This window comes from Agrilus planipennis, unplaced genomic scaffold, assembly GCF_000699045.2.
Source record: "Agrilus planipennis isolate EAB-ADULT unplaced genomic scaffold, Apla_2.0 scaffold126, whole genome shotgun sequence".
NCBI classification, from domain to species: Eukaryota; Metazoa; Arthropoda; class Insecta; order Coleoptera; family Buprestidae; genus Agrilus; species Agrilus planipennis.
In genome coordinates, this window is record NW_020439036.1 from 320747 (window position 1) to 347437 (window position 26691).

General features: G+C 33.4%; 3 protein-coding genes across 4 annotated transcripts; 2 read left to right on the plus strand and 1 right to left on the minus strand.

Annotated features, from left to right (window-relative positions):
* Nucleotides 1-1709: 1709 nt before the first annotated feature.
* On the minus strand, nucleotides 1710-4937 carry LOC108736238 (cell division cycle protein 27 homolog). Its single transcript, XM_018468592.2, has 4 exons — nucleotides 4730-4937; nucleotides 4594-4669; nucleotides 4390-4537; nucleotides 1710-4199 (listed from the first exon to the last, which is right to left on the minus strand). The coding sequence occupies exons 1-4, from the start codon at nucleotides 4751-4753 to the stop codon at nucleotides 2003-2005; spliced, it is 2445 nt and encodes an 814-aa protein (XP_018324094.1). The 5' UTR covers nucleotides 4754-4937; the 3' UTR covers nucleotides 1710-2002.
* Nucleotides 4938-5213: 276 nt separating this feature from the next.
* Nucleotides 5214-24641, plus strand: LOC112905059 (zinc finger CCCH domain-containing protein 15 homolog). 2 transcript variants are annotated; one of them, XM_025976670.1, is made up of 7 exons: nucleotides 5214-5392; nucleotides 5454-5655; nucleotides 5715-5864; nucleotides 23548-23639; nucleotides 23704-23958; nucleotides 24019-24252; nucleotides 24314-24641. In XM_025976670.1, exons 1-7 carry the CDS (start codon nucleotides 5318-5320, stop codon nucleotides 24509-24511), a joined length of 1206 nt encoding a protein of 401 aa, XP_025832455.1. In that variant the 5' UTR covers nucleotides 5214-5317; the 3' UTR covers nucleotides 24512-24641. The 2 variants fall into 2 exon arrangements, with proteins under 2 accessions (XP_025832455.1, XP_025832454.1); XM_025976669.1 differs by lacking the exons at nucleotides 23548-23639; nucleotides 23704-23958; nucleotides 24019-24252; nucleotides 24314-24641 and adding exons at nucleotides 6021-6275; nucleotides 6336-6569; nucleotides 6631-6958 and having other exon boundaries at nucleotides 5715-5956.
* On the plus strand, nucleotides 12567-14559 carry LOC108736241 (zinc finger CCCH domain-containing protein 15 homolog). Its single transcript, XM_025976672.1, has 6 exons — nucleotides 12567-12745; nucleotides 12807-13008; nucleotides 13068-13309; nucleotides 13622-13876; nucleotides 13937-14170; nucleotides 14232-14559. The coding sequence occupies exons 1-6, from the start codon at nucleotides 12671-12673 to the stop codon at nucleotides 14427-14429; spliced, it is 1206 nt and encodes a 401-aa protein (XP_025832457.1). The 5' UTR covers nucleotides 12567-12670; the 3' UTR covers nucleotides 14430-14559.
* Nucleotides 24642-26691: the final 2050 nt, after the last annotated feature.

The window sequence follows — 26691 nt, forward strand, 5'->3', positions numbered from 1 at the left end:
CGACACTTAATGACTATGATATACGATCAGTTTATTAGATTTTTGCGTTTAGAAGACAATAAAACCAGATAAGAATTGCGTAAAAAATATTTAATGAAAAACAAAAACCAAAACAAGCATTTCACTACCTACTACGAAATGAAATGGTAGTTATTTTGTTACGGTGCAAACTGGCAACAAGGACAAATATTATTCAGATCCAAAAATAATAATGTGAACTTCGCTAGGTATTTTTAAACAATTTTACGAGTGTTTCGGCTACATTTTCAATTATTACGTCCACTCATTTTCGAGATGCGTTTAAATTTATAGCCGGATAATGTTCCTATAAATAATTAAGACTGACGAGAAGCCACATAAAGACCTCTTTGTTGTATACGTAAAATCGATTTTTATTACTTAATTATTAAGGACATTCACACAAATTCGAATATTTCTTTACGGAATTATTAACGTGCCGTTAAAACGTCAATAAATACAACTACTGTATTTATACGTAAATTGTATAAGTCGTAGTTTTGTATCTTTGGCTTCTCGGCTTGAGCTTTCCCCAAAAATATACCGAAATGTACCGAAAATAATAAACCCATATATAATATAAACATGGATATTTTCAATTATAAATAACGCTCTTATTTTATGTGAAAGCAATCTTATTCCATTCTTTGAAATATTCTAAGACACATTATGACTCAATTAATATGACCAATTAAATCATAATTTGCTTGTTGGGATAAAAACAAGCGAATAGCAGCTACCAATGGCTAACGACAGTATCAATTAAAAAAGCATGATGGCCGACAGCGCAACAAAGAGCAACAATTAAAAAAGCATGATGGCCGACAGCACAACAAAGANTTATGATAATTAATTGTTTAAGTAACCTGATTTTTAATTAACAGGTTGGAATGCATTTACGTGTTAAAAATTTACTTAGATGGAACCATTAAACGAGCTCTTCGTTTTTAAATTTAAAAACCTCGGTATGGTTTTTTTTTGTTAGGGCAATGAACTATTGAGCTAAGCGAAATTGTCCCAAAATCTAAAATCATTAGTATGCAATGTGTGAATAAATACTATACGAGTGAAACAAGTCCCTACCATAAGAGTAGTGCTGTAAGTATATGTGATGTATGAGGGAGGACGTAAAAGTAACAATTGTCTACTCATAAAAATTTAAAGAAAAAGGTGATTGTGCTTCCTTGCACTTTCCCTAATTAAGTAATTTAAAAAAGTCTAGAAGATAAATAGCTGCTACGAGAGCTGCTTGACAAAAATGTCTATCAAAGACACACGCCGACTTGGTGGAAACATTGGCGGACCCTGTGCATGGGGTTTAAACTGATCAGAACATCCAAGGAAGATGAAAATTGCAAAGGACGCCCATTCATGTCCTTCACCGGGAATAACTTGAAAAAAAGTTCAAGATAAAATAGTGACCATTAGTTATATAGTTGAAGAAACAGGGGCCTTATGCGACTACTTTCAAACAATTGTTGCTAACGAACCGCGTAAAAAAAAGCTCTTGCATATTGGATATGGAGAATGTTAACCGAGGAAGAAGATTTTTGTTTTTCTATTGAGAACTTACATGTAACTGATTTAGTTGTTTAAACACAAGTTTATTACACGAAATATACTTACAGAAAAACTTAATTCTTCTAAATTAAAAATGTACACGAATACAAAAAAAAAGAAAGTCTTGTATCGTCATTGTCTGCAGCTATTTATTAAACTGAACAAAGAATAAATACTCGTACCGATTAAATACTGGACGACAAAATTAAAGAGGAGGTTCTATATATATAAATTATCCAACACTTGCGATTTTCTATACAGGGCGATGATACAATTCATTCATAATCCTGGTCAAAACGGCACATTATTATTATTATTTAATACAATAATCGCGCGTTTTGTTTTACAATTCGAACAAAATTCTTATTTCATAATCAACCGGCGATACAGGATATTAAAAATTTGAGATGATATCCTCATTTATTCACAGACTGTCATCACTTTCTTCAGGGAGCTCGAAAAACTGAAGTTGCTGTTCTCCGGAATTACTTTCTTCTCTTGTAGGAGAAGCCGGTGATTCCATCTCAGTAGTACTTCGACCGAAGGAAGGATCAAACGCTTCTTTAATCTGACTATTGGCCCCTTTTGGGTCCAAATCGGTCGCCCAACTGAAATGCATTAACGCTAGGTCTGTGTTTCCAAGCTTTTTATGCACTTTTCCTGTTAAATAGTAAACTAGAGATTCCTTAGGTACGATTTCTTTGAGTTCCTCGAGTTCTTTCAGTGCTTCTGCATACCTACCAATGCTGAAATAAATGGATCCTCTATGGAACTTACAAAGCGGATTCTTTGGGTCTTTGTTAATAGCTAGATTTAGAGTATTTAGTGCTTTGTCAGTTTTTTTAAGAGCATTTTGAACGATGCCCAAATGGCACATGAGAACAGAACTGTTTGGGTTAATTGCAAGCGCTCCCAAATAATTAACCTCGGCCAAATGGTAGCGCTCCTGCTTAGAATAAATCGTTCCGATGCCAAACCACGCATTGTAATGTCGCGGATTGATTCTGATCGCATTTCTGAAACAACTCATTGCCTTATCCAGTTCATCGGTCATAATATATTCGTGTCCCAATAAGGTGTATGCGTAGGCGAAAGCAGGCTCTACTTGGACCGCTCTTTGGAAAAATTTTATAGCTGTATCATGTTCTTTGTGTAGTGAAAAACAATTTCCATTAACACACCAAGTAATTGGAGAGTTTTTGTTTATACTGACAAGATCCTGAGCCAAAGCAGATAAGGCAACTTCTTTTTGCAAGTGCCACAGAGCTGTAGAATATACGTCCATAAATTGGAAGCTATGTGGCTCTCGATTTCGAATTTCTCCAAAGTATTTTACAGAATTCTCGTAATCAGCCATTTCAAAATAAGCTAAACCTAACATGCCATACACCCAAGTGGTTTCAAACTGATTTGGTGGAAGGGATAGTAATTCTTCGATTGCGTTTTTGCAATTAAATAGCGACAAATCGAGATGCGCTTTGCCCAATTGTCTTAACAGATTCATCAGTCCTTCAGCGCTCTGTTTCTGAATCGCAGTTATTTGCTGGGTACAATTCGTGTTACTCTGGTGATTTTGGCCTAATATTGCACTGTAGTTGTTATTCGACGTTATGGTTTCCGACTTTTCCTTTTCAAGTCGATTTTTAGTATTTTCTGCAAAAGTAGAGGTTTTATTCAAGTTACATTTTGCTATCCGCTGTTTGGTTTTCTTCGTGGGTGAACGTGGGGTTGCAAACTTGGATCTGTTTGGCGACTTATTGTTCTCTTTTACTGAACAGTTTGAGAACAATCGCGAACTTCGTCGAACATTCTGAATTGGTTGTAAATTGTTTACAGAAGCTGGAGTGCTGGGAGTTACTGAGATCGTGTTCGTGTTACTTGACTGACTAAAGACTGGTTTATTGTTTTGTAAAGGGGTCTCTTTTCTATTAATTAATTGCCCCATATGAGCTCTGACCTTTTTCGCTAGAGATTTGTGTTGATCGTTTGATTCTGTAAGTGTGGCTTGGGACACAAGCGGCGTTCCTAAAATCACTTCTGGGCTGTCCAAGGGGAGCATTCCAAAACTAGGACTAGATGCTAATGACGAATTAAGTAATCTATATTTTAAGGGTTTCGCTCGCGTGACTGGCAAAAAATTGCAACCAGACATTATAAGAGGGTTGGCTAAAGGACTCTCCTCAGGAGAAAGGAGTTTCGTGTTGTTGCTTATATTAGGGGGCACATTGTTTACAGTGTTAAATATTTGCTGGGGTGGAGTAGCATAGGTAATTTCTTGACAAGGCGTATTAGCAGTATGTACGAAAGTTTCGAAGTTTTTCATGTGACTACCGTAGCAAGTGGATAAGTTTTCTAATCCTGTCAATTTGAATATTTCACTTGCATTAGGCTTTTCACCTAAATTACATAGTTCACTAAAACAGGACCAAAGAAAGGGATTAAGTTTTAATGCCAGCTTAAGAGCTTCTGCTGCCTTTGCCCTTTTTTCTGTTTTTATAGCTGTCTTGGCAAGTAGAATTAGAACAAATGCGGCTTGATCACCAAATTCTATAACTATGTCTTCTAAAGTTTTACACTTGGTACTAAAACTGTCTAAAATTACTGATTCCACTTCTGCATACCTAATAAAAGAAAAAAAAGAATATTAATGTTTATAAAAAAGAAGCTTCTAAAACTTAAACAACAGATGAGTATATACAAAACTATACTTCTTAAACAATAAAAAAATTAACCTACTTCAAGTACACACTTGTAAATAACAAAAGGCCTTTTCCAAAGTGAATATATCAATAACAGTTTATCTACACTTACTTTTCTTTTTGAAATGCACATTTTCCAAATAAATATCGACAGTGTGGTGAACTATTACATCTATCTTTAAGAATATGATAAGCATGATCGATCTGACCACTTCTATAATATGCTGTAGCTAATAGGAACAATGAATCATCTGTCTCAACTGAAAGTTTAATTACAAGTTTACATGAACTAAATTTATTCTGCTACAATACTAACCTTCTGCATGCAGTCTCTCCGATAAAAATACTGCGTCTGAAAATTGATAATGGTTCAGACAGTGCCAAACAGTAGCCTGAAAACAAAATTAGGGCTGAATAACTTAAATCTAATGACTGAGGTTAAGAATAAATACCTGTATTGGTTCCTGAAGAATCATATTTAAAATGAAACTTCTGGCTTAATAACTATTACTCACTGCATTACTTTTAAAATCGTTTGAAAACGATAAAACTATTTATGAAAAAAATGCGCAAGGACGAAACTCCTTAATCTTATTTTTGACACTTTGATTTTGTGTTCAATAACCATCTTTTCTGCAGGCTACCAAATTTATAATGTTTATAAATAAAAGATTCAATTAAGTACTCAGTACTACCAATAGAATATGGTTGGGAGTTTCTTATGAATATCAACAACTCAAATATTTTAATTTGTCAATAATTAGCCTCTGAAGTTATAATTAATTAATGCGAATTTTTAAATATTCGTGAAGTATTTTATTTAATTTGTTAAAGAATACATTTATCCCACTATAATTTTGTTTTGTTTGCGGTAACCACGCAGTAACCACTGCCGCACAGTTTGACATTTGAAAAGTTGATAGAACTTGACAAATAACGACAAGATCTATGGTCTTTAGTGGAAGTTGTTATTTTATTGAATATATTTTCCATCTTTCCCATATTAGTAATTAATTAATCAATTAATTAAGTTGTAAATCATGCCACCGAAAAAAGCACCAGCGGCCGGGCCTAGCAAAAAAACCGAACAGAAAAAGAAAGAAAAAGTTATCGAGGTATTTATTAAAAATTTCATGCTAATATTATGAACATATGAGTTTCACGTGTAGCTTTCAGGATAAAACATTCGGATTAAAAAATAAAAAGGGGGCTAAGCAGCAAAAATTTATTCAACAAGTAGAAAAGCAGGTTAAATCTGGCGGTCATCATCCAGTTAAAGAAGATCCAGCAAAGAAATTGGAGAGAGAGAAGAAACTTAAAGAACAAAAGGAATTGGCAATGCTATTTAAACCAGTCCAAACACAAAAAGTGGAAAAGGGTACTAATAACTATAAAATTTAGTTATTTGTTGCTGATGTAGTTTAATTAATTGAATAGGTGCAGACCCGAAATCAATTGTATGTGCATTTTTCAAACAAGGCCAGTGTGGCAAAGGTGATAAATGTAAGTTTTCTCATGATCTTACAATTGAAAGGAAGGCTGAAAAACGTTCTTTGTATGTGGACATGAGGGATGATGAACTAGAAGATACGATGGATAATTGGGATGAAGAAAAACTTAAAGAAGTAATAGAAAGAAAACATGGTCAAAGTAACAAGACAATGCCTCATACTGAAATTGTATGTAGTGTTTTTACTTACAGTGAATTACCGAATTGATTTTTTAAATAAAACTTAATTTTAGATTTGTAAACATTTTCTAGAAGCTGTCGAAAAGTCAAAATATGGTTGGTTTTGGCAATGTCCTTCAGGAGAGAAATGTATTTACAGGCATGCTTTACCACCTGGTTTTGTACTTCAAAAAGATAAAAAGAAAGATGCCAAGAAAAATGAAATTTCTATTGAAGACTTAATTGAAAGAGAAAGGGCTGCTTTGGGACCTAAACAAACCAAAGTAACTTTAGAAACATTTTTAGCTTGGAAGAGGAGAAAAATTGAGGTGATAAGAACATATTTTATTCCCATGTGTAGTGTAAACTAATTGTATTTCAACTTTTAGGAAAAAATTGACAATGCCAAAAAAGAAGAAGAGAAAAAACGAAGTGATTATAAAGCAGGCAGACAAGTTGGTCTTTCTGGTAGAGAAATGTTCAGTTTTAATCCTGCCCTTGCTGCTGAGCAAGATATGGAGGAAGGGGATGAGGCATTCGATTCATATGCTGTAGAAGACGAAGATGAAGGCATAGAATATAAAGAATTAGTTTTAGACAACCTTGCATTAGAAGCACAAGAAGTATGCTGTTGACAAGACAGAAAGATACTTAATTTTGTTACATAATTTTTTATTTATTTAGGCTGATGATACAGGGACATTGGCTCTAGAGGGGAGATTAAAAAATAATAATTTGGGGCATTCTGAAAAAGAGAATGGAATATCTGAAGGATCCCAAGATGATAATATCACTAATGTACCAATTAATGAAAATTTGTTTGCAGATGAGGATTTAGATGGTCTTGATGAAGAATTAAATGACTTGGATATTGATAAATGATATTAAAAGGTGGACTACATCTACATAAACAGCTGATATAATGTAGAACATCAATAAAAATGTTTTAGATAAGCTGTAAAACATAAATTATGTCTGTAATTTTTATCAATAAGAATTAATCGTTTACATACTTCTTTTGTTTGCATTGGAATAGTGTGGTTTGATGAAAATTAACGATTATTTATTTTGTCTTTAGTGTCACTCAAAATATAAACACATTACAGTAAATTTATGTACAATTAACTGATTGAAGAATATTAATAAACAATTTTAATTTACATACGTATCTACATATGGTGTGGACTTAAGAATAATACTTAACACTACTCTTACAACTAGAACAACTGTAATACAAATAAATGGAATTGGAAAATAAGGATATATTCGTACATATTTTTCAACATTATTCCTCTTATCATATAATGCAATTAATAATATGTTATCTAATATAAATATAGCTTCTTTCTCGTTTCGTTGAGTACAGACTTAGACATTTGCACTTTTCATTTTGGTACCCTCACGACTATATGTATATATTTAACAGATGATGCTCGTGAAAAGCTCGTCTCAAGGAATTTAAACTTTTTCAGTAACTGAAGTAAATAATTTATTTACTAAATTAGCCTTTTTTAGATAGATTATATTGTTTGTATGGAAATTCGCGGTATAATATTTAAATATACTTCTCAATGCAATCCTACAAGTGGTGCCATCTGTAGTATAAAGCTGCATTTAGTGGAATTTATTGTACTCAACAAGCTTCTCAAGCTTACTTGCAGATGGCAGCATATGCTACTCAATTTGCAAAAATATTGATGCTATTTTTAAGTTCTCCTAACAGATGGCGATTACTCCTCCGTTTTTAAACAAAAACGGAAAATTATAATTAATTACTGTGTTATTTGAAATCAACGCTAAGATAACAACCCTATTTTAAGAAGGAACACCGTATATATTAATGCCTTTTTATTTTAAATTTAAATAATGTACTTAAGGGCAGTATAAATGAATGTATATTATTAACCCCGAACTTTTACTTGCACACAGAGTGCATTAAAAAATAAAATCAGGGAAATACCTAAATGTAACTTTTCTAATAGTACAGGAAAATGCATGAAGATGGTGCAGCATGCACGTTGAGAACGTTAGCGGTTGTGACGCCCGTAAGCGTCGCGGCGCCACAACTTTCCAATCAAATCAAAACACCAGTTGTATTTCGACTACCTGTATTGGAAGGGATCCGGTTATTATTGTCGCGTTTTTGTTCCCGTCTATTTACTGAACATATTTTTTAACAAGTGCTGTTCCCTTTCTGAAATTTAATGATCGATTATTGTGATTATAACACGACCCTGGCGCCTTTATCATATCATCTTATCAAAAAAGTTTTACGAAGAAAATAGTACTGTAGGAAACAATGGTTTGTTATCCAATGGTAAGGCTTTTTAGTATCTAGCAAAATTAAATAAAGGTAAAAAAATTAATTTATGGCCATGTGGTTACTTCGTGAATTGGCGGTTTTGTCTTTTTTTAATAATGATCATGCAGTATAATTGCTTTATTTATGAAGCTAACAGGTGATGCTTATTTTAATTTAATAATTTATACTTTACAATTAAAATAAATTAATTAAAGGATAATTTGTATTGAGACAAGAAATTCATAAAAACTAGAATAGCATCAATGAAAAGGCGAAAATTTATACTTACCAGTAGTGCATGCTTGGTTATTTGTTATAAATTCTCAGCCAAAGTTGATATGTTCATAAATCATGTAAGTACCCATTAAAGTGGTAAAATAATGTTTGAAAAAATTATACGGTGGAAAATAAATATGTTTGAAGCATTTAACGACACTTAATGACTATGATATACGATCAGTTTATTAGATTTTTGCGTTTAGAAGACAATAAAACCAGATAAGAATTGCGTAAAAAATATTTAATGAAAAACAAAAACCAAAACAAGCATTTCACTACCTACTACGAAATGAAATGGTAGTTATTTTGTTACGGTGCAAACTGGCAACAAGGACAAATATTATTCAGATCCAAAAATAATAATGTGAACTTCGCTAGGTATTTTTAAACAATTTTACGAGTGTTTCGGCTACATTTTCAATTATTACGTCCACTCATTTTCGAGATGCGTTTAAATTTATAGCCGGATAATGTTCCTATAAATAATTAAGACTGACGAGAAGCCACATAAAGACCTCTTTGTTGTATACGTAAAATCGATTTTTATTACTTAATTATTAAGGACATTCACACAAATTCGAATATTTCTTTACGGAATTATTAACGTGCCGTTAAAACGTCAATAAATACAACTACTGTATTTATACGTAAATTGTATAAGTCGTAGTTTTGTATCTTTGGCTTCTCGGCTTGAGCTTTCCCCAAAAATATACCGAAATGTACCGAAAATAATAAACCCATATATAATATAAACATGGATATTTTCAATTATAAATAACGCTCTTATTTTATGTGAAAGCAATCTTATTCCATTCTTTGAAATATTCTAAGACACATTATGACTCAATTAATATGACCAATTAAATCATAATTTGCTTGTTGGGATAAAAACAAGCGAATAGCAGCTACCAATGGCTAACGACAGTATCAATTAAAAAAGCATGATGGCCGACAGCGCAACAAAGAGCAACAATTAAAAAAGCATGATGGCCGACAGCGCAACAAAGAGCAACAATTAAAAAAGCATGATGGCCGACAGCACAACAAAGAACAACAATTGGAAAAGCATGATGGCCGACAGCGCAACAAAGAGCAACAATTAGAAAACCATGATGGCCGACAGCGCAACAAAGAGCAACAATTAAAGAAGTATGATGGCCGACAGTGCAACAATATTGTAATAATGGAGAAATAAAGATGGTCGGCCACTAAACTAATTGAAAGAATAATTATATATATAGGTACACAAAACAATGAGTCGCCTATATTAGCATGTAGCAAAAGAAATGATTATTATAACTCTTAATTATTTAATAATTACGAATTGCATTTAAAAGCAGAAAGAGAAAGATTTCCTAAACAATTGCGTAGTTTTTATTGTCTTACTGCAATATCATAGTATAATAACTTAATGTAAATTACAAAAAGGACGAAAGTAGTTGCTCTCGTAAAAATTCTACAAATAAAAGTATTCAACTTGTTGCACAATAACCTTCTGTTTATGTTTGTATTATCTGTTTTTTTAACTTAATGTCGTAAAAATATTTAAAGCACGCCCTGTATCGGTCAGTTAGTGAGCATGTTTGAATTTTATTTGAAAAATTAGAAGTATTTTTTAACCTTACACATGTATCATCGTAACAACGGTGTCAATGCCGTCTAGTAAAAATATCTTGAAAAATTCGCAGTGCTATTTATACATATCTGTTCTCTATTTCAAGATGTTTATAAAAAAGACAAATAAGTATTTAGGTATATACTTTTGGAAGTGCTTTTGCCAATTATTATAATCACTTGCAGTAATAAATAACGCATATTTATGTATGGCCGACGAAAGTTCATTTTTCCTTAAATTACCGGTCCGTTGGTCAATTGATAGCTATAATACATACATTAACATCCTGAGTAGGCAGCAATTTTATTTTTTAATTGTAGAGGGTTCACTTAGGGTCCTAGAACTAGAATATTCTGACGAATGGGTGCAATTAGTTTATTCAAAAATATGTCCGTAACCGCAAGCCTTACAAAAAATTTATAGATTTTTTTATAGCTAATTAAATAATCTATAACTTTATCATGTACATAGCATTAATAATAATTAAAGTTCTATTAGCCAAACAGGCAGAAACACTGATGTCTAAATAATGTTAAACGTTTTTTTTTGACTGGTTTATATTGAAAAAAAAAGTAATTAACATCGTCACTTACTTAGGTACTTTTGCACTCATTGTCAAGGGTACAGAAAAGGATATAGGGCACCTTTCATCTACAAAAGAGGTACTGCTCTCGAAGGATAGAAAAATCAGTTTTATGTGGTCGTCGATGATCATGAAATTTTGTACACACATTGTGAGGGTTACACAAAAGGACATAGGGTACTTTTTATCTAGAGAAAAAGTTCTGTTCCAGAGGGATAGAAGAATTAGTCTTATGTGGTCTTCAATAATCTTTGCTACGTATCTAGGACATCAACGTGAGCGAAGCCGCGGGTAAAACCTATCATGAAATTTTGTAGACACATTGTCAGGGGTACAGTGAAAGACATAGGGTACTTTTTATCTAGAGAAAAAGTGCTGTTCCAGAGGGATACAAGAATTAGTTTTATGTGGTCGTCAACGTATCTAGGACATCAAAGTGAACGAACCCGCGGATAAAACCTAGTTTTAAATAAATGTTAGGTATTAGAGGTTTGAGACGTTTACCTGTGTTGTAATATTTTTCTCAAGAGCTCTCAGAATATTTTTCACACCCTTTTTAATACTTTGAATAAATTCCCAATAAATCTTCTACTTATATCCCTTGAAATTGATTTAATATTACTTGGTAATCGGAGTTTAATCGGTAAACGGAAAACGGAAAACGATAGAATTTTCTTCAGTTCCGCAATCTGTAGGTAAAACCAGTGAAAAATTGGTACCTTTCCAGGATATGAATTGAATTTGTATCGCTTAAACTTTATAATTATTGTTAGTTGGATCTCTTGGAGACAGGGACGTAGCCAGCCTTTTTTATTTCTCATGTGTCAGGGGCGGGTCACACCTTCGTAGATTTCATGTTGTTGGTTATATTAAGATTGGCAATGGTTCGGTGGTTTAATTGTAATAGTAAAACTCCAGTTGTACTTTATTGGTCAGTAACAACAGAAACATATTAACTCAAAGGGAGCTTCTTAGGAACTAACTTTTAAAATGTACCAGTGTTCACAACCTGAAGCGAGGCAACTATCGTACCAGTAGCGTAGAATTATCGTACATGGAGCAAAATTATCGTACTTTTCAAAGTAATCACTATAATTAATAAATTACTCGTATTAATCGTGATATCAATATTTCTGCTTATGCTCCGTAACTAATTTGTACTTATAAACTATTTACAATCTTTTTTAACTGTATTTTTTACATTTGAGACAGACCTGAACTACCCCCACCCTTTAAATTAAAGATGAATAATAGATAGAAAAATACTTAAACATAACAAGATATAGGGTGTGGAGGTATGTTAGTGGGGTGTTTTTGACCTTAGGCTATGGTTAGTGGCTACAATCACAAAATTGTGGATGGGAAGACCATCGACCCATCTGATGACCAACACGAAGGGATGTTACCTGCCGAGAAAAAACTTACATACTAGCATGATAAGGTTCTTTTGTTGCAGGCACGTTCTTCTAAATTTAACACTGCGAATAACAAANATCTTATTTTTGACACTTTGATTTTGTGTTCAATAACCATCTTTTCTGCAGGCTACCAAATTTATAATGTTTATAAATAAAAGATTCAATTAAGTACTCAGTACTACCAATAGAATATGGTTGGGAGTTTCTTATGAATATCAACAACTCAAATATTTTAATTTGTCAATAATTAGCCTCTGAAGTTATAATTAATTAATGCGAATTTTTAAATATTCGTGAAGTATTTTATTTAATTTGTTAAAGAATACATTTATCCCACTATAATTTTGTTTTGTTTGCGGTAACCACGCAGTAACCACTGCCGCACAGTTTGACATTTGAAAAGTTGATAGAACTTGACAAATAACGACAAGATCTATGGTCTTTAGTGGAAGTTGTTATTTTATTGAATATATTTTCCATCTTTCCCATATTAGTAATTAATTAATCAATTAATTAAGTTGTAAATCATGCCACCGAAAAAAGCACCAGCGGCCGGGCCTAGCAAAAAAACCGAACAGAAAAAGAAAGAAAAAGTTATCGAGGTATTTATTAAAAATTTCATGCTAATATTATGAACATATGAGTTTCACGTGTAGCTTTCAGGATAAAACATTCGGATTAAAAAATAAAAAGGGGGCTAAGCAGCAAAAATTTATTCAACAAGTAGAAAAGCAGGTTAAATCTGGCGGTCATCATCCAGTTAAAGAAGATCCAGCAAAGAAATTGGAGAGAGAGAAGAAACTTAAAGAACAAAAGGAATTGGCAATGCTATTTAAACCAGTCCAAACACAAAAAGTGGAAAAGGGTACTAATAACTATAAAATTTAGTTATTTGTTGCTGATGTAGTTTAATTAATTGAATAGGTGCAGACCCGAAATCAATTGTATGTGCATTTTTCAAACAAGGCCAGTGTGGCAAAGGTGATAAATGTAAGTTTTCTCATGATCTTACAATTGAAAGGAAGGCTGAAAAACGTTCTTTGTATGTGGACATGAGGGATGATGAACTAGAAGATACGATGGATAATTGGGATGAAGAAAAACTTAAAGAAGTAATAGAAAGAAAACATGGTCAAAGTAACAAGACAATGCCTCATACTGAAATTGTATGTAGTGTTTTTACTTACAGTGAATTACCGAATTGATTTTTTAAATAAAACTTAATTTTAGATTTGTAAACATTTTCTAGAAGCTGTCGAAAAGTCAAAATATGGTTGAAAAACGTTCTTTGTATGTGGACATGAGGGATGATGAACTAGAAGATACGATGGATAATTGGGATGAAGAAAAACTTAAAGAAGTAATAGAAAGAAAACATGGTCAAAGTAACAAGACAATGCCTCATACTGAAATTGTATGTAGTGTTTTTACTTACAGTGAATTACCGAATTGATTTTTTAAATAAAACTTAATTTTAGATTTGTAAACATTTTCTAGAAGCTGTCGAAAAGTCAAAATATGGTTGGTTTTGGCAATGTCCTTCAGGAGAGAAATGTATTTACAGGCATGCTTTACCACCTGGTTTTGTACTTCAAAAAGATAAAAAGAAAGATGCCAAGAAAAATGAAATTTCTATTGAAGACTTAATTGAAAGAGAAAGGGCTGCTTTGGGACCTAAACAAACCAAAGTAACTTTAGAAACATTTTTAGCTTGGAAGAGGAGAAAAATTGAGGTGATAAGAACATATTTTATTCCCATGTGTAGTGTAAACTAATTGTATTTCAACTTTTAGGAAAAAATTGACAATGCCAAAAAAGAAGAAGAGAAAAAACGAAGTGATTATAAAGCAGGCAGACAAGTTGGTCTTTCTGGTAGAGAAATGTTCAGTTTTAATCCTGCCCTTGCTGCTGAGCAAGATATGGAGGAAGGGGATGAGGCATTCGATTCATATGCTGTAGAAGACGAAGATGAAGGCATAGAATATAAAGAATTAGTTTTAGACAACCTTGCATTAGAAGCACAAGAAGTATGCTGTTGACAAGACAGAAAGATACTTAATTTTGTTACATAATTTTTTATTTATTTAGGCTGATGATACAGGGACATTGGCTCTAGAGGGGAGATTAAAAAATAATAATTTGGGGCATTCTGAAAAAGAGAATGGAATATCTGAAGGATCCCAAGATGATAATATCACTAATGTACCAATTAATGAAAATTTGTTTGCAGATGAGGATTTAGATGGTCTTGATGAAGAATTAAATGACTTGGATATTGATAAATGATATTAAAAGGTGGACTACATCTACATAAACAGCTGATATAATGTAGAACATCAATAAAAATGTTTTAGATAAGCTGTAAAACATAAATTATGTCTGTAATTTTTATCAATAAGAATTAATCGTTTACATACTTCTTTTGTTTGCATTGGAATAGTGTGGTTTGATGAAAATTAACGATTATTTATTTTGTCTTTAGTGTCACTCAAAATATAAACACATTACAGTAAATTTATGTACAATTAACTGATTGAAGAATATTAATAAACAATTTTAATTTACATACGTATCTACATATGGTGTGGACTTAAGAATAATACTTAACACTACTCTTACAACTAGAACAACTGTAATACAAATAAATGGAATTGGAAAATAAGGATATATTCGTACATATTTTTCAACATTATTCCTCTTATCATATAATGCAATTAATAATATGTTATCTAATATAAATATAGCTTCTTTCTCGTTTCGTTGAGTACAGACTTAGACATTTGCACTTTTCATTTTGGTACCCTCACGACTATATGTATATATTTAACAGATGATGCTCGTGAAAAGCTCGTCTCAAGGAATTTAAACTTTTTCAGTAACTGAAGTAAATAATTTATTTACTAAATTAGCCTTTTTTAGATAGATTATATTGTTTGTATGGAAATTCGCGGTATAATATTTAAATATACTTCTCAATGCAATCCTACAAGTGGTGCCATCTGTAGTATAAAGCTGCATTTAGTGGAATTTATTGTACTCAACAAGCTTCTCAAGCTTACTTGCAGATGGCAGCATATGCTACTCAATTTGCAAAAATATTGATGCTATTTTTAAGTTCTCCTAACAGATGGCGATTACTCCTCCGTTTTTAAACAAAAACGGAAAATTATAATTAATTACTGTGTTATTTGAAATCAACGCTAAGATAACAACCCTATTTTAAGAAGGAACACCGTATATATTAATGCCTTTTTATTTTAAATTTAAATAATGTACTTAAGGGCAGTATAAATGAATGTATATTATTAACCCCGAACTTTTACTTGCACACAGAGTGCATTAAAAAATAAAATCAGGGAAATACCTAAATGTAACTTTTCTAATAGTACAGGAAAATGCATGAAGATGGTGCAGCATGCACGTTGAGAACGTTAGCGGTTGTGACGCCCGTAAGCGTCGCGGCGCCACAACTTTCCAATCAAATCAAAACACCAGTTGTATTTCGACTACCTGTATTGGAAGGGATCCGGTTATTATTGTCGCGTTTTTGTTCCCGTCTATTTACTGAACATATTTTTTAACAAGTGCTGTTCCCTTTCTGAAATTTAATGATCGATTATTGTGATTATAACACGACCCTGGCGCCTTTATCATATCATCTTATCAAAAAAGTTTTACGAAGAAAATAGTACTGTAGGAAACAATGGTTTGTTATCCAATGGTAAGGCTTTTTAGTATCTAGCAAAATTAAATAAAGGTAAAAAAATTAATTTATGGCCATGTGGTTACTTCGTGAATTGGCGGTTTTGTCTTTTTTTAATAATGATCATGCAGTATAATTGCTTTATTTATGAAGCTAACAGGTGATGCTTATTTTAATTTAATAATTTATACTTTACAATTAAAATAAATTAATTAAAGGATAATTTGTATTGAGACAAGAAATTCATAAAAACTAGAATAGCATCAATGAAAAGGCGAAAATTTATACTTACCAGTAGTGCATGCTTGGTTATTTGTTATAAATTCTCAGCCAAAGTTGATATGTTCATAAATCATGTAAGTACCCATTAAAGTGGTAAAATAATGTTTGAAAAAATTATACGGTGGAAAATAAATATGTTTGAAGCATTTAACGACACTTAATGACTATGATATACGATCAGTTTATTAGATTTTTGCGTTTAGAAGACAATAAAACCAGATAAGAATTGCGTAAAAAATATTTAATGAAAAACAAAAACCAAAACAAGCATTTCACTACCTACTACGAAATGAAATGGTAGTTATTTTGTTACGGTGCAAACTGGCAACAAGGACAAATATTATTCAGATCCAAAAATAATAATGTGAACTTCGCTAGGTATTTTTAAACAATTTTACGAGTGTTTCGGCTACATTTTCAATTATTACGTCCACTCATTTTCGAGATGCGTTTAAATTTATAGCCGGATAATGTTCCTATAAATAATTAAGACTGACGAGAAGCCACATAAAGACCTCTTTGTTGTATACGTAAAATCGATTTTTATTACTTAATTATTAAGGACATTCACACAAATTCGAATATTTCTTTACGGAATTATTAACGTGCCGTTAAAACGTCAATAAATACAACTACTGTATTTATACGTAAATTGTATAAGTCGTAGTTTTGTATCTTTGGCTTCTCGGCTTGAGCTTTCCCCAAAAATATACCGAAATGTACCGAAAATAATAAACCCATATATAATATAAACATGGATATTTTCAATTATAAATAACGCTCTTATTTTATGTGAAAGCAATCTTATTCCATTCTTTGAAATATTCTAAGACACATTATGACTCAATTAATATGACCAATTAAATCATAATTTGCTTGTTGGGATAAAAACAAGCGAATAGCAGCTACCAATGGCTAACGACAGTATCAATTAAAAAAGCATGATGGCCGACAGCGCAACAAAGAGCAACAATTAAAAAAGCATGATGGCCGACAGCACAACAAAGAACAACAATTGGAAAAGCATGATGGCCGACAGCGCAACAAAGAGCAACAATTAAAAAAGCATGATGGCCGACAGCGCAACAAAGAGCAACAATTAAAAAAGCATGATGGCCGACAGCGCAACAAAGAGCAACAATTAAAAAAGCATGATGGCCGACAGCGCAACAAAGAGCAACAATTAAAAAAGCATGATGGCCGACAGCGCAACAAAGAGCAACAATTAAAAAAGCATGATGGCCGACAGCGCAACAAAGAGCAACAATTAAAAAAGCATGATGGCCGACAGCGCAACAAAGAGCAACAATTAAAAAAGCATGATGGCCGACAGCGCAACAAAGAGCAACAATTAAAAAAGCATGATGGCCGACAGCGCAACAAAGAGCAACAATTAAAAAAGCATGATGGCCGACAGCGCAACAAAGAGCAACAATTAAAAAAGCATGATGGCCGACAGCGCAACAAAGAGCAACAATTAAAAAAGCATGATGGCCGACAGCGCAACAAAGAGCAACAATTAAAAAAGCATGATGGCCGACAGCGCAACAAAGAGCAACAATTAAAAAAGCATGATGGCCGACAGCGCAACAAAGAGCAACAATTAAAAAAGCATGATGGCCGACAGCGCAACAAAGAGCAACAATTAAAAAAGCATGATGGCCGACAGCGCAACAAAGAGCAACAATTAAAAAAGCATGATGGCCGACAGCGCAACAAAGAGCAACAATTAAAAAAGCATGATGGCCGACAGCGCAACAAAGAGCAACAATTAAAAAAGCATGATGGCCGACAGCGCAACAAAGAGCAACAATTAAAAAAGCATGATGGCCGACAGCGCAACAAAGAGCAACAATTAAAAAAGCATGATGGCCGACAGCGCAACAAAGAGCAACAATTAAAAAAGCATGATGGCCGACAGCGCAACAAAGAGCAACAATTAAAAAAGCATGATGGCCGACAGCGCAACAAAGAGCAACAATTAAAAAAGCATGATGGCCGACAGCGCAACAAAGAGCAACAATTAAAAAAGCATGATGGCCGACAGCGCAACAAAGAGCAACAATTAAAAAAGCATGATGGCCGACAGCGCAACAAAGAGCAACAATTAAAAAAGCATGATGGCCGACAGCGCAACAAAGAGCAACAATTAAAAAAGCATGATGGCCGACAGCGCAACAAAGAGCAACAATTAAAAAAGCATGATGGCCGACAGCGCAACAAAGAGCAACAATTAAAAAAGCATGATGGCCGACAGCGCAACAAAGAGCAACAATTAAAAAAGCATGATGGCCGACAGCGCAACAAAGAGCAACAATTAAAAAAGCATGATGGCCGACAGCGCAACAAAGAGCAACAATTAAAAAAGCATGATGGCCGACAGCGCAACAAAGAGCAACAATTAAAAAAGCATGATGGCCGACAGCGCAACAAAGAGCAACAATTAAAAAAGCATGATGGCCGACAGCGCAACAAAGAGCAACAATTAAAAAAGCATGATGGCCGACAGCGCAACAAAGAGCAACAATTAAAAAAGCATGATGGCCGACAGCGCAACAAAGAGCAACAATTAAAAAAGCATGATGGCCGACAGCGCAACAAAGAGCAACAATTAAAAAAGCATGATGGCCGACAGCGCAACAAAGAGCAACAATTAAAAAAGCATGATGGCCGACAGCGCAACAAAGAGCAACAATTAAAAAAGCATGATGGCCGACAGCGCAACAAAGAGCAACAATTAAAAAAGCATGATGGCCGACAGCGCAACAAAGAGCAACAATTAAAAAAGCATGATGGCCGACAGCGCAACAAAGAGCAACAATTAAAAAAGCATGATGGCCGACAGCGCAACAAAGAGCAACAATTAAAAAAGCATGATGGCCGACAGCGCAACAAAGAGCAACAATTAAAAAAGCATGATGGCCGACAGCGCAACAAAGAGCAACAATTAAAAAAGCATGATGGCCGACAGCGCAACAAAGAGCAACAATTAAAAAAGCATGATGGCCGACAGCGCAACAAAGAGCAACAATTAAAAAAGCATGATGGCCGACAGCGCAACAAAGAGCAACAATTAAAAAAGCATGATGGCCGACAGCGCAACAAAGAGCAACAATTAAAAAAGCATGATGGCCGACAGCGCAACAAAGAGCAACAATTAAAAAAGCATGATGGCCGACAGCGCAACAAAGAGCAACAATTAAAAAAGCATGATGGCCGACAGCGCAACAAAGAGCAACAATTAAAAAAGCATGATGGCCGACAGCGCAACAAAGAGCAACAATTAAAAAAGCATGATGGCCGACAGCGCAACAAAGAGCAACAATTAAAAAAGCATGATGGCCGACAGCGCAACAAAGAGCAACAATTAAAAAAGCATGATGGCCGACAGCGCAACAAAGAGCAACAATTAAAAAAGCATGATGGCCGACAGCGCAACAAAGAGCAACAATTAAAAAAGCATGATGGCCNTAATTTTGCTTGGGACATCATACTTTTTACTCGAAAAAGTTATTTTCATCGATTATGAAAAAGGAAAGGAGAGGCTGAAAGGATGGAAAGCGCGCGCTACTCTTGCGGCAAATTAATGCCCTATAGCTGACCTTCAAGTACCATCAATACGAAAAAAATTACAAATCCGAGTACCTCTTCTCGCTAGTTAAGATCTGTTCCATTGTAAACCGCAAAAAAATGTTAGACAAATTAAAAAGATATAGTAAAAGAAGACAAAACACTATCTAAGAGTCTCAGTCTCCCTGTACTTGTGGGTGTACCAGGGTACAAATTTGGGCTCATATATTTCTAATATTTATAAATAATCTAGGTACTCAATACAATTCCCAGCATAATTTCCTTTGCGGACGACACTGCAGTTATGTGAAGGTGGAAACATGGAAACAAGTAGACAATAGAATAAACATAGAGTGTAACTGAAATAATTGCGGAGTTTGCAGGAGGTAATAGAATACTGTAAAACAAGAAAATTAAGTAAATGTTTGCAGGTCGAAACACAACACCCCTCCGCATTCAATAATTTCCAGTAAGTCACTGATGGACACTTGTACCAGTGTTCACAACCTGAAGCGAGGAAACTATCGTACCTGTAGCGTAGAATTATCGTACATGGAGCAAAATTATCGTACTTTTCAAAATAATCACTATAATTAGTAAATTACTCGTATTAATCGTGTAAAAAGACAGACCTGAACTACCCCCACCCTTTAAATTAAAAATCAATAATAGATAGAAAAATACTTAAATATAACAAGATATAGGGGGTGGAGGTATGTTAGTGGGGTGTTTTTGACCTTAGGCTATGGTTAGTGACTACATGACTACAATCACAAAATTGTGGATGGGAAGACCATCGACCCATCTGATGACCAACACGAAGGGATGTTACCTGCCGAGAAAAAACTTACATACTAGCATGATAAGGTTCTTTTGTTGCAGGCACGTTCTTCTAAATTTAACACTGCGAATAACAAAAATGTTTATAGCGCTGTGAGCAAAAAGCAGCAAAAAGAAAAAAAATATTCCACTATAATAAAAAAATCTTCGTGATATTGTCTGAGAGGGTAAGAATAACATAAATTTTGAATGCATGAAAATTATCGTACAAACTGCGTACGATAATAATATGATATCGTACATCGTACGTAGACATGAAATTATCGTATGTGTACGATAATTATCGTACGGTTCCGAACACTGAAATGTACAAAAGTCTCTGCAGCCTCCTTAGGGCCATAAAACCCAGATCTGGCCTAAAAGTGACCTCGACAATACGAATACATGTTTCTACAAAACTAAACTCATCGTTGATTAACTTAAATTAAATTACAACATTTACGAATATATTGCAACACTGTTCTACTCAGGGGTTTAGTGAGTAAATCTGCTAACATGAGCCTAGTATCACAATATTCGTACTGCGTGATTTCCCTTTCAATTAATTCTTTAATATAATGGTACATAGTATCTATATGCTTGGACCTATTGCTAAATTTACTATTACGCACAAGACTTAAACAACTTTGATTGTCCTCAAAATTTAATGTCGGCTGTTTCTGTTCATATCCAAAATTCTTTAGCAATTGGCGAATCCACACGGCTTCCTGTGAAGCTTCTGATAACGCGATATACTCCGCTTCTGTGGATGATAAGGAAACGCATGACTGTTTTCTGCATGACCAACTGATGACACCTCCATTATATTTAAAAGTCTGACCACTGTTAGATTTTCTGTCTTCTTTGTTTTGTGCCCAGTCTGCATCTGCAAAGCCATAAAGCGAATCCTTCTCTTTAGGGTCTCCCAATTTTAAGAACAACAATTTCGTTCCTTTGAGATACCTTAATACTATCTTTACTTCAAGCCAATCAGCTTGTGTTGGGCTTTTGTTGGACTGACTTAGAATAGTCACACTTGCTGCGATATCTGGTCGAGTATTTACAGCTATGTATAGTAAGGCTCCAATTAATTGCTGATAATTGGTACTATTGCTCATTGATGGTTCATTGTCTTTTCTTGTAATAAAACTGGGATCTAGTGGTATATCCGAAAATTTTGCATCTTGTAAACCAAAACGGGTCAATAATTCATCAATTGCCCAAATCTGTTAAGTGAAAGTATTTGTTCAATTGCTTTGCGATTTCTTTCACTCGGTCTTTATTCGCATTGGCTATAATTAGATCATCAACATAAACGATTAAATAAACAAATTGTTTGTCTATTTCTTTTATATAAAGACACGGATCAGCGATGCTTTTCATAAATCCGTAGGATTCAATCCTTTCGCTCAGCTGATCGTTCCAGTTCTTCGCGGCTTGTTTCAGCCCATATATACTTTTTTGAAGTTTACACACTAAGTGTTCTTCTCCATCTTTCACGTACCCTTCTGGCTGCACCATATAAATGTCTTCATTTAAAACACCGTTGAGAAAAGCAGTCTTTGCATCGTAATGATAACAATTTAATTTTTCTTTCCCAGCTATAGTTAACTACACGCGAAATGTCGTATGACGCACTACCGGAGCAAAAACCTCGTTGTAGTCAACACCATATTTTTGCGAAAAACCGCGAGCTACTAGTCTAGCTTTGTACTTTTACACGTCTTCACTCGCGTCACGTTTGGTTTTAAAAACCCACTTGCAACCCACGATGTTGCACCCCTTAGGTGCTCGCATGAGTTTCCACATCTCATTCTCGATTAATGAAGTCATTTCTGATTCGATCGCGTTTTTCCACTGTTCACCATCCTCTGGCGATAGCGCTTCCTTAATGTTTTTTAGATCTTCACCGGAAACCATATTTAATGTACCCATGTACCGATCTGGAGGCACACCCTTATTGTCTCTTTCAGATCTTCGCGGTACCGTTTCATTGATTGCACCGTCCGTTTCACTGTCTTCCGTAGAACTGCTGTCATTTGGTGATGCCGAATAGTACTGATCGCTTTCAGTACCATTGTTCTCAACGTCACATTCGTTTTTATTTTCACTATGCATGAAGACCTCTTGTAAACTCCTATCGACAGTATCCTTATTTTTATCACTCGCGGTACAGTCCTTAAATACAACATCTCTGCTTACTTTTACTTTTACTTTACCTAACAATAGCCTTTTGATTCACTTGAGTATCCCACAAAAATGAGAGACTCAGCCTTTGAATCCAGTTTCCTTCTTTTTTCTTTAGGTATATGAATTAGTACCTTCGAACCAAATATATGAAGGTCTGCAATATCCGGCTTTTCTGAAAACCATAATTCATATGGCGTACCCTTGATGCTATAACAACTATTTTTGCTGTTGTAAGTTTTAATAAACGGTACTATCTTTGGTTGAAAGCTTCGGTTATGTGTTTATTAATTTTATCACTGACTAATTTATTGAAGGCATTTTGGTAATTGAAAAGAGTGTATACAATTTTTAATGTTTCGGGAACTTTATCAAAAGGTTTAGATAATGTTATAATTAAGCGTTGGAGCCCTACGTTATTTAATAAAGTTTGTAAATGAACATTCAATATTTAGCCCAATTTATTATTGGTTAGTCTAGTTGATGTATACATACTGGGGTTAAAATGTATTTAGAACGAATTATTAATTAGTCTTTTCTTTTTTATAATAAAGGAGCATGTACAGGAATTGTTTGTTGCTGAATTGGGAAAAGTATTTTGTATATTTAAACATTTTTATTAAACCATTTTGCACATCTCTGCTAATATACCTAATGATGTATTTGATAGAATGCGAATGTTCAGCGTAAGAAAGCCAAACGTATTTGGTATTGCCTAGGGTTTATACAAAAACCGACATTTTAGAAAACCGGTTTTCGAATAGTAATTTTTCCAGAAAACCGGTTTCGAATTTTTATAAAAAAATTTATTGCTCGAATATTNGAGGGATGATGAACTAGAAGATACGATGGATAATTGGGATGAAGAAAAACTTAAAGAAGTAATAGAAAGAAAACATGGTCAAAGTAACAAGACAATGCCTCATACTGAAATTGTATGTAGTGTTTTTACTTACAGTGAATTACCGAATTGATTTTTTAAATAAAACTTAATTTTAGATTTGTAAACATTTTCTAGAAGCTGTCGAAAAGTCAAAATATGGTTGGTTTTGGCAATGTCCTTCAGGAGAGAAATGTATTTACAGGCATGCTTTACCACCTGGTTTTGTACTTCAAAAAGATAAAAAGAAAGATGCCAAGAAAAATGAAATTTCTATTGAAGACTTAATTGAAAGAGAAAGGGCTGCTTTGGGACCTAAACAAACCAAAGTAACTTTAGAAACATTTTTAGCTTGGAAGAGGAGAAAAATTGAGGTGATAAGAACATATTTTATTCCCATGTGTAGTGTAAACTAATTGTATTTCAACTTTTAGGAAAAAATTGACAATGCCAAAAAAGAAGAAGAGAAAAAACGAAGTGATTATAAAGCAGGCAGACAAGTTGGTCTTTCTGGTAGAGAAATGTTCAGTTTTAATCCTGCCCTTGCTGCTGAGCAAGATATGGAGGAAGGGGATGAGGCATTCGATTCATATGCTGTAGAAGACGAAGATGAAGGCATAGAATATAAAGAATTAGTTTTAGACAACCTTGCATTAGAAGCACAAGAAGTATGCTGTTGACAAGACAGAAAGATACTTAATTTTGTTACATAATTTTTTATTTATTTAGGCTGATGATACAGGGACATTGGCTCTAGAGGGGAGATTAAAAAATAATAATTTGGGGCATTCTGAAAAAGAGAATGGAATATCTGAAGGATCCCAAGATGATAATATCACTAATGTACCAATTAATGAAAATTTGTTTGCAGATGAGGATTTAGATGGTCTTGATGAAGAATTAAATGACTTGGATATTGATAAATGATATTAAAAGGTGGACTACATCTACATAAACAGCTGATATAATGTAGAACATCAATAAAAATGTTTTAGATAAGCTGTAAAACATAAATTATGTCTGTAATTTTTATCAATAAGAATTAATCGTTTACATACTTCTTTTGTTTGCATTGGAATAGTGTGGTTTGATGAAAATTAACGATTATTTATTTTGTCTTTAGTGTCACTCAAAATATAAACACATTACAGTAAATTTATGTACAATTAACTGATTGAAGAATATTAATAAACAATTTTAATTTACATACGTATCTACATATGGTGTGGACTTAAGAATAATACTTAACACTACTCTTACAACTAGAACAACTGTAATACAAATAAATGGAATTGGAAAATAAGGATATATTCGTACATATTTTTCAACATTATTCCTCTTATCATATAATGCAATTAATAATATGTTATCTAATATAAATATAGCTTCTTTCTCGTTTCGTTGAGTACAGACTTAGACATTTGCACTTTTCATTTTGGTACCCTCACGACTATATGTATATATTTAACAGATGATGCTCGTGAAAAGCTCGTCTCAAGGAATTTAAACTTTTTCAGTAACTGAAGTAAATAATTTATTTACTAAATTAGCCTTTTTTAGATAGATTATATTGTTTGTATGGAAATTCGCGGTATAATATTTAAATATACTTCTCAATGCAATCCTACAAGTGGTGCCATCTGTAGTATAAAGCTGCATTTAGTGGAATTTATTGTACTCAACAAGCTTCTCAAGCTTACTTGCAGATGGCAGCATATGCTACTCAATTTGCAAAAATATTGATGCTATTTTTAAGTTCTCCTAACAGATGGCGATTACTCCTCCGTTTTTAAACAAAAACGGAAAATTATAATTAATTACTGTGTTATTTGAAATCAACGCTAAGATAACAACCCTATTTTAAGAAGGAACACCGTATATATTAATGCCTTTTTATTTTAAATTTAAATAATGTACTTAAGGGCAGTATAAATGAATGTATATTATTAACCCCGAACTTTTACTTGCACACAGAGTGCATTAAAAAATAAAATCAGGGAAATACCTAAATGTAACTTTTCTAATAGTACAGGAAAATGCATGAAGATGGTGCAGCATGCACGTTGAGAACGTTAGCGGTTGTGACGCCCGTAAGCGTCGCGGCGCCACAACTTTCCAATCAAATCAAAACACCAGTTGTATTTCGACTACCTGTATTGGAAGGGATCCGGTTATTATTGTCGCGTTTTTGTTCCCGTCTATTTACTGAACATATTTTTTAACAAGTGCTGTTCCCTTTCTGAAATTTAATGATCGATTATTGTGATTATAACACGACCCTGGCGCCTTTATCATATCATCTTATCAAAAAAGTTTTACGAAGAAAATAGTACTGTAGGAAACAATGGTTTGTTATCCAATGGTAAGGCTTTTTAGTATCTAGCAAAATTAAATAAAGGTAAAAAAATTAATTTATGGCCATGTGGTTACTTCGTGAATTGGCGGTTTTGTCTTTTTTTAATAATGATCATGCAGTATAATTGCTTTATTTATGAAGCTAACAGGTGATGCTTATTTTAATTTAATAATTTATACTTTACAATTAAAATAAATTAATTAAAGGATAATTTGTATTGAGACAAGAAATTCATAAAAACTAGAATAGCATCAATGAAAAGGCGAAAATTTATACTTACCAGTAGTGCATGCTTGGTTATTTGTTATAAATTCTCAGCCAAAGTTGATATGTTCATAAATCATGTAAGTACCCATTAAAGTGGTAAAATAATGTTTGAAAAAATTATACGGTGGAAAATAAATATGTTTGAAGCATTTAACGACACTTAATGACTATGATATACGATCAGTTTATTAGATTTTTGCGTTTAGAAGACAATAAAACCAGATAAGAATTGCGTAAAAAATATTTAATGAAAAACAAAAACCAAAACAAGCATTTCACTACCTACTACGAAATGAAATGGTAGTTATTTTGTTACGGTGCAAACTGGCAACAAGGACAAATATTATTCAGATCCAAAAATAATAATGTGAACTTCGCTAGGTATTTTTAAACAATTTTACGAGTGTTTCGGCTACATTTTCAATTATTACGTCCACTCATTTTCGAGATGCGTTTAAATTTATAGCCGGATAATGTTCCTATA

Excerpts from the sequence above, each read along its gene's own strand:
- LOC108736238 (XM_018468592.2), bottom strand. The coding sequence starts at position 4,753 with ATGATTCTTCAGGAACCAATACAG. Across the intron at positions 4,670-4,729 it reads TTCTTCAGGAACCAATACAG|GCTACTGTTTGGCACTGTCT; the intron begins GTATTTATTCTT and ends TTTTGTTTTCAG. Across the intron at positions 4,200-4,389 it reads TGTGCATTTCAAAAAGAAAA|GTATGCAGAAGTGGAATCAG; the intron begins GTAAGTGTAGAT and ends TTCTTTTATTAG.
- LOC112905059 (XM_025976670.1), top strand. The coding sequence starts at position 5,318 with ATGCCACCGAAAAAAGCACCAGCGGCCGGGCCTAGCAAAAAAACCGAA. Across the intron at positions 5,656-5,714 it reads AACACAAAAAGTGGAAAAGG|GTGCAGACCCGAAATCAATT; the intron begins GTACTAATAACT and ends TTAATTGAATAG. Across the intron at positions 23,640-23,703 it reads CAATGCCTCATACTGAAATT|ATTTGTAAACATTTTCTAGA; the intron begins GTATGTAGTGTT and ends ACTTAATTTTAG.
- LOC108736241 (XM_025976672.1), top strand. The coding sequence starts at position 12,671 with ATGCCACCGAAAAAAGCACCAGCGGCCGGGCCTAGCAAAAAAACCGAA. Across the intron at positions 12,746-12,806 it reads AGAAAGAAAAAGTTATCGAG|GATAAAACATTCGGATTAAA; the intron begins GTATTTATTAAA and ends TGTAGCTTTCAG. Across the intron at positions 13,310-13,621 it reads CAATGCCTCATACTGAAATT|ATTTGTAAACATTTTCTAGA; the intron begins GTATGTAGTGTT and ends ACTTAATTTTAG.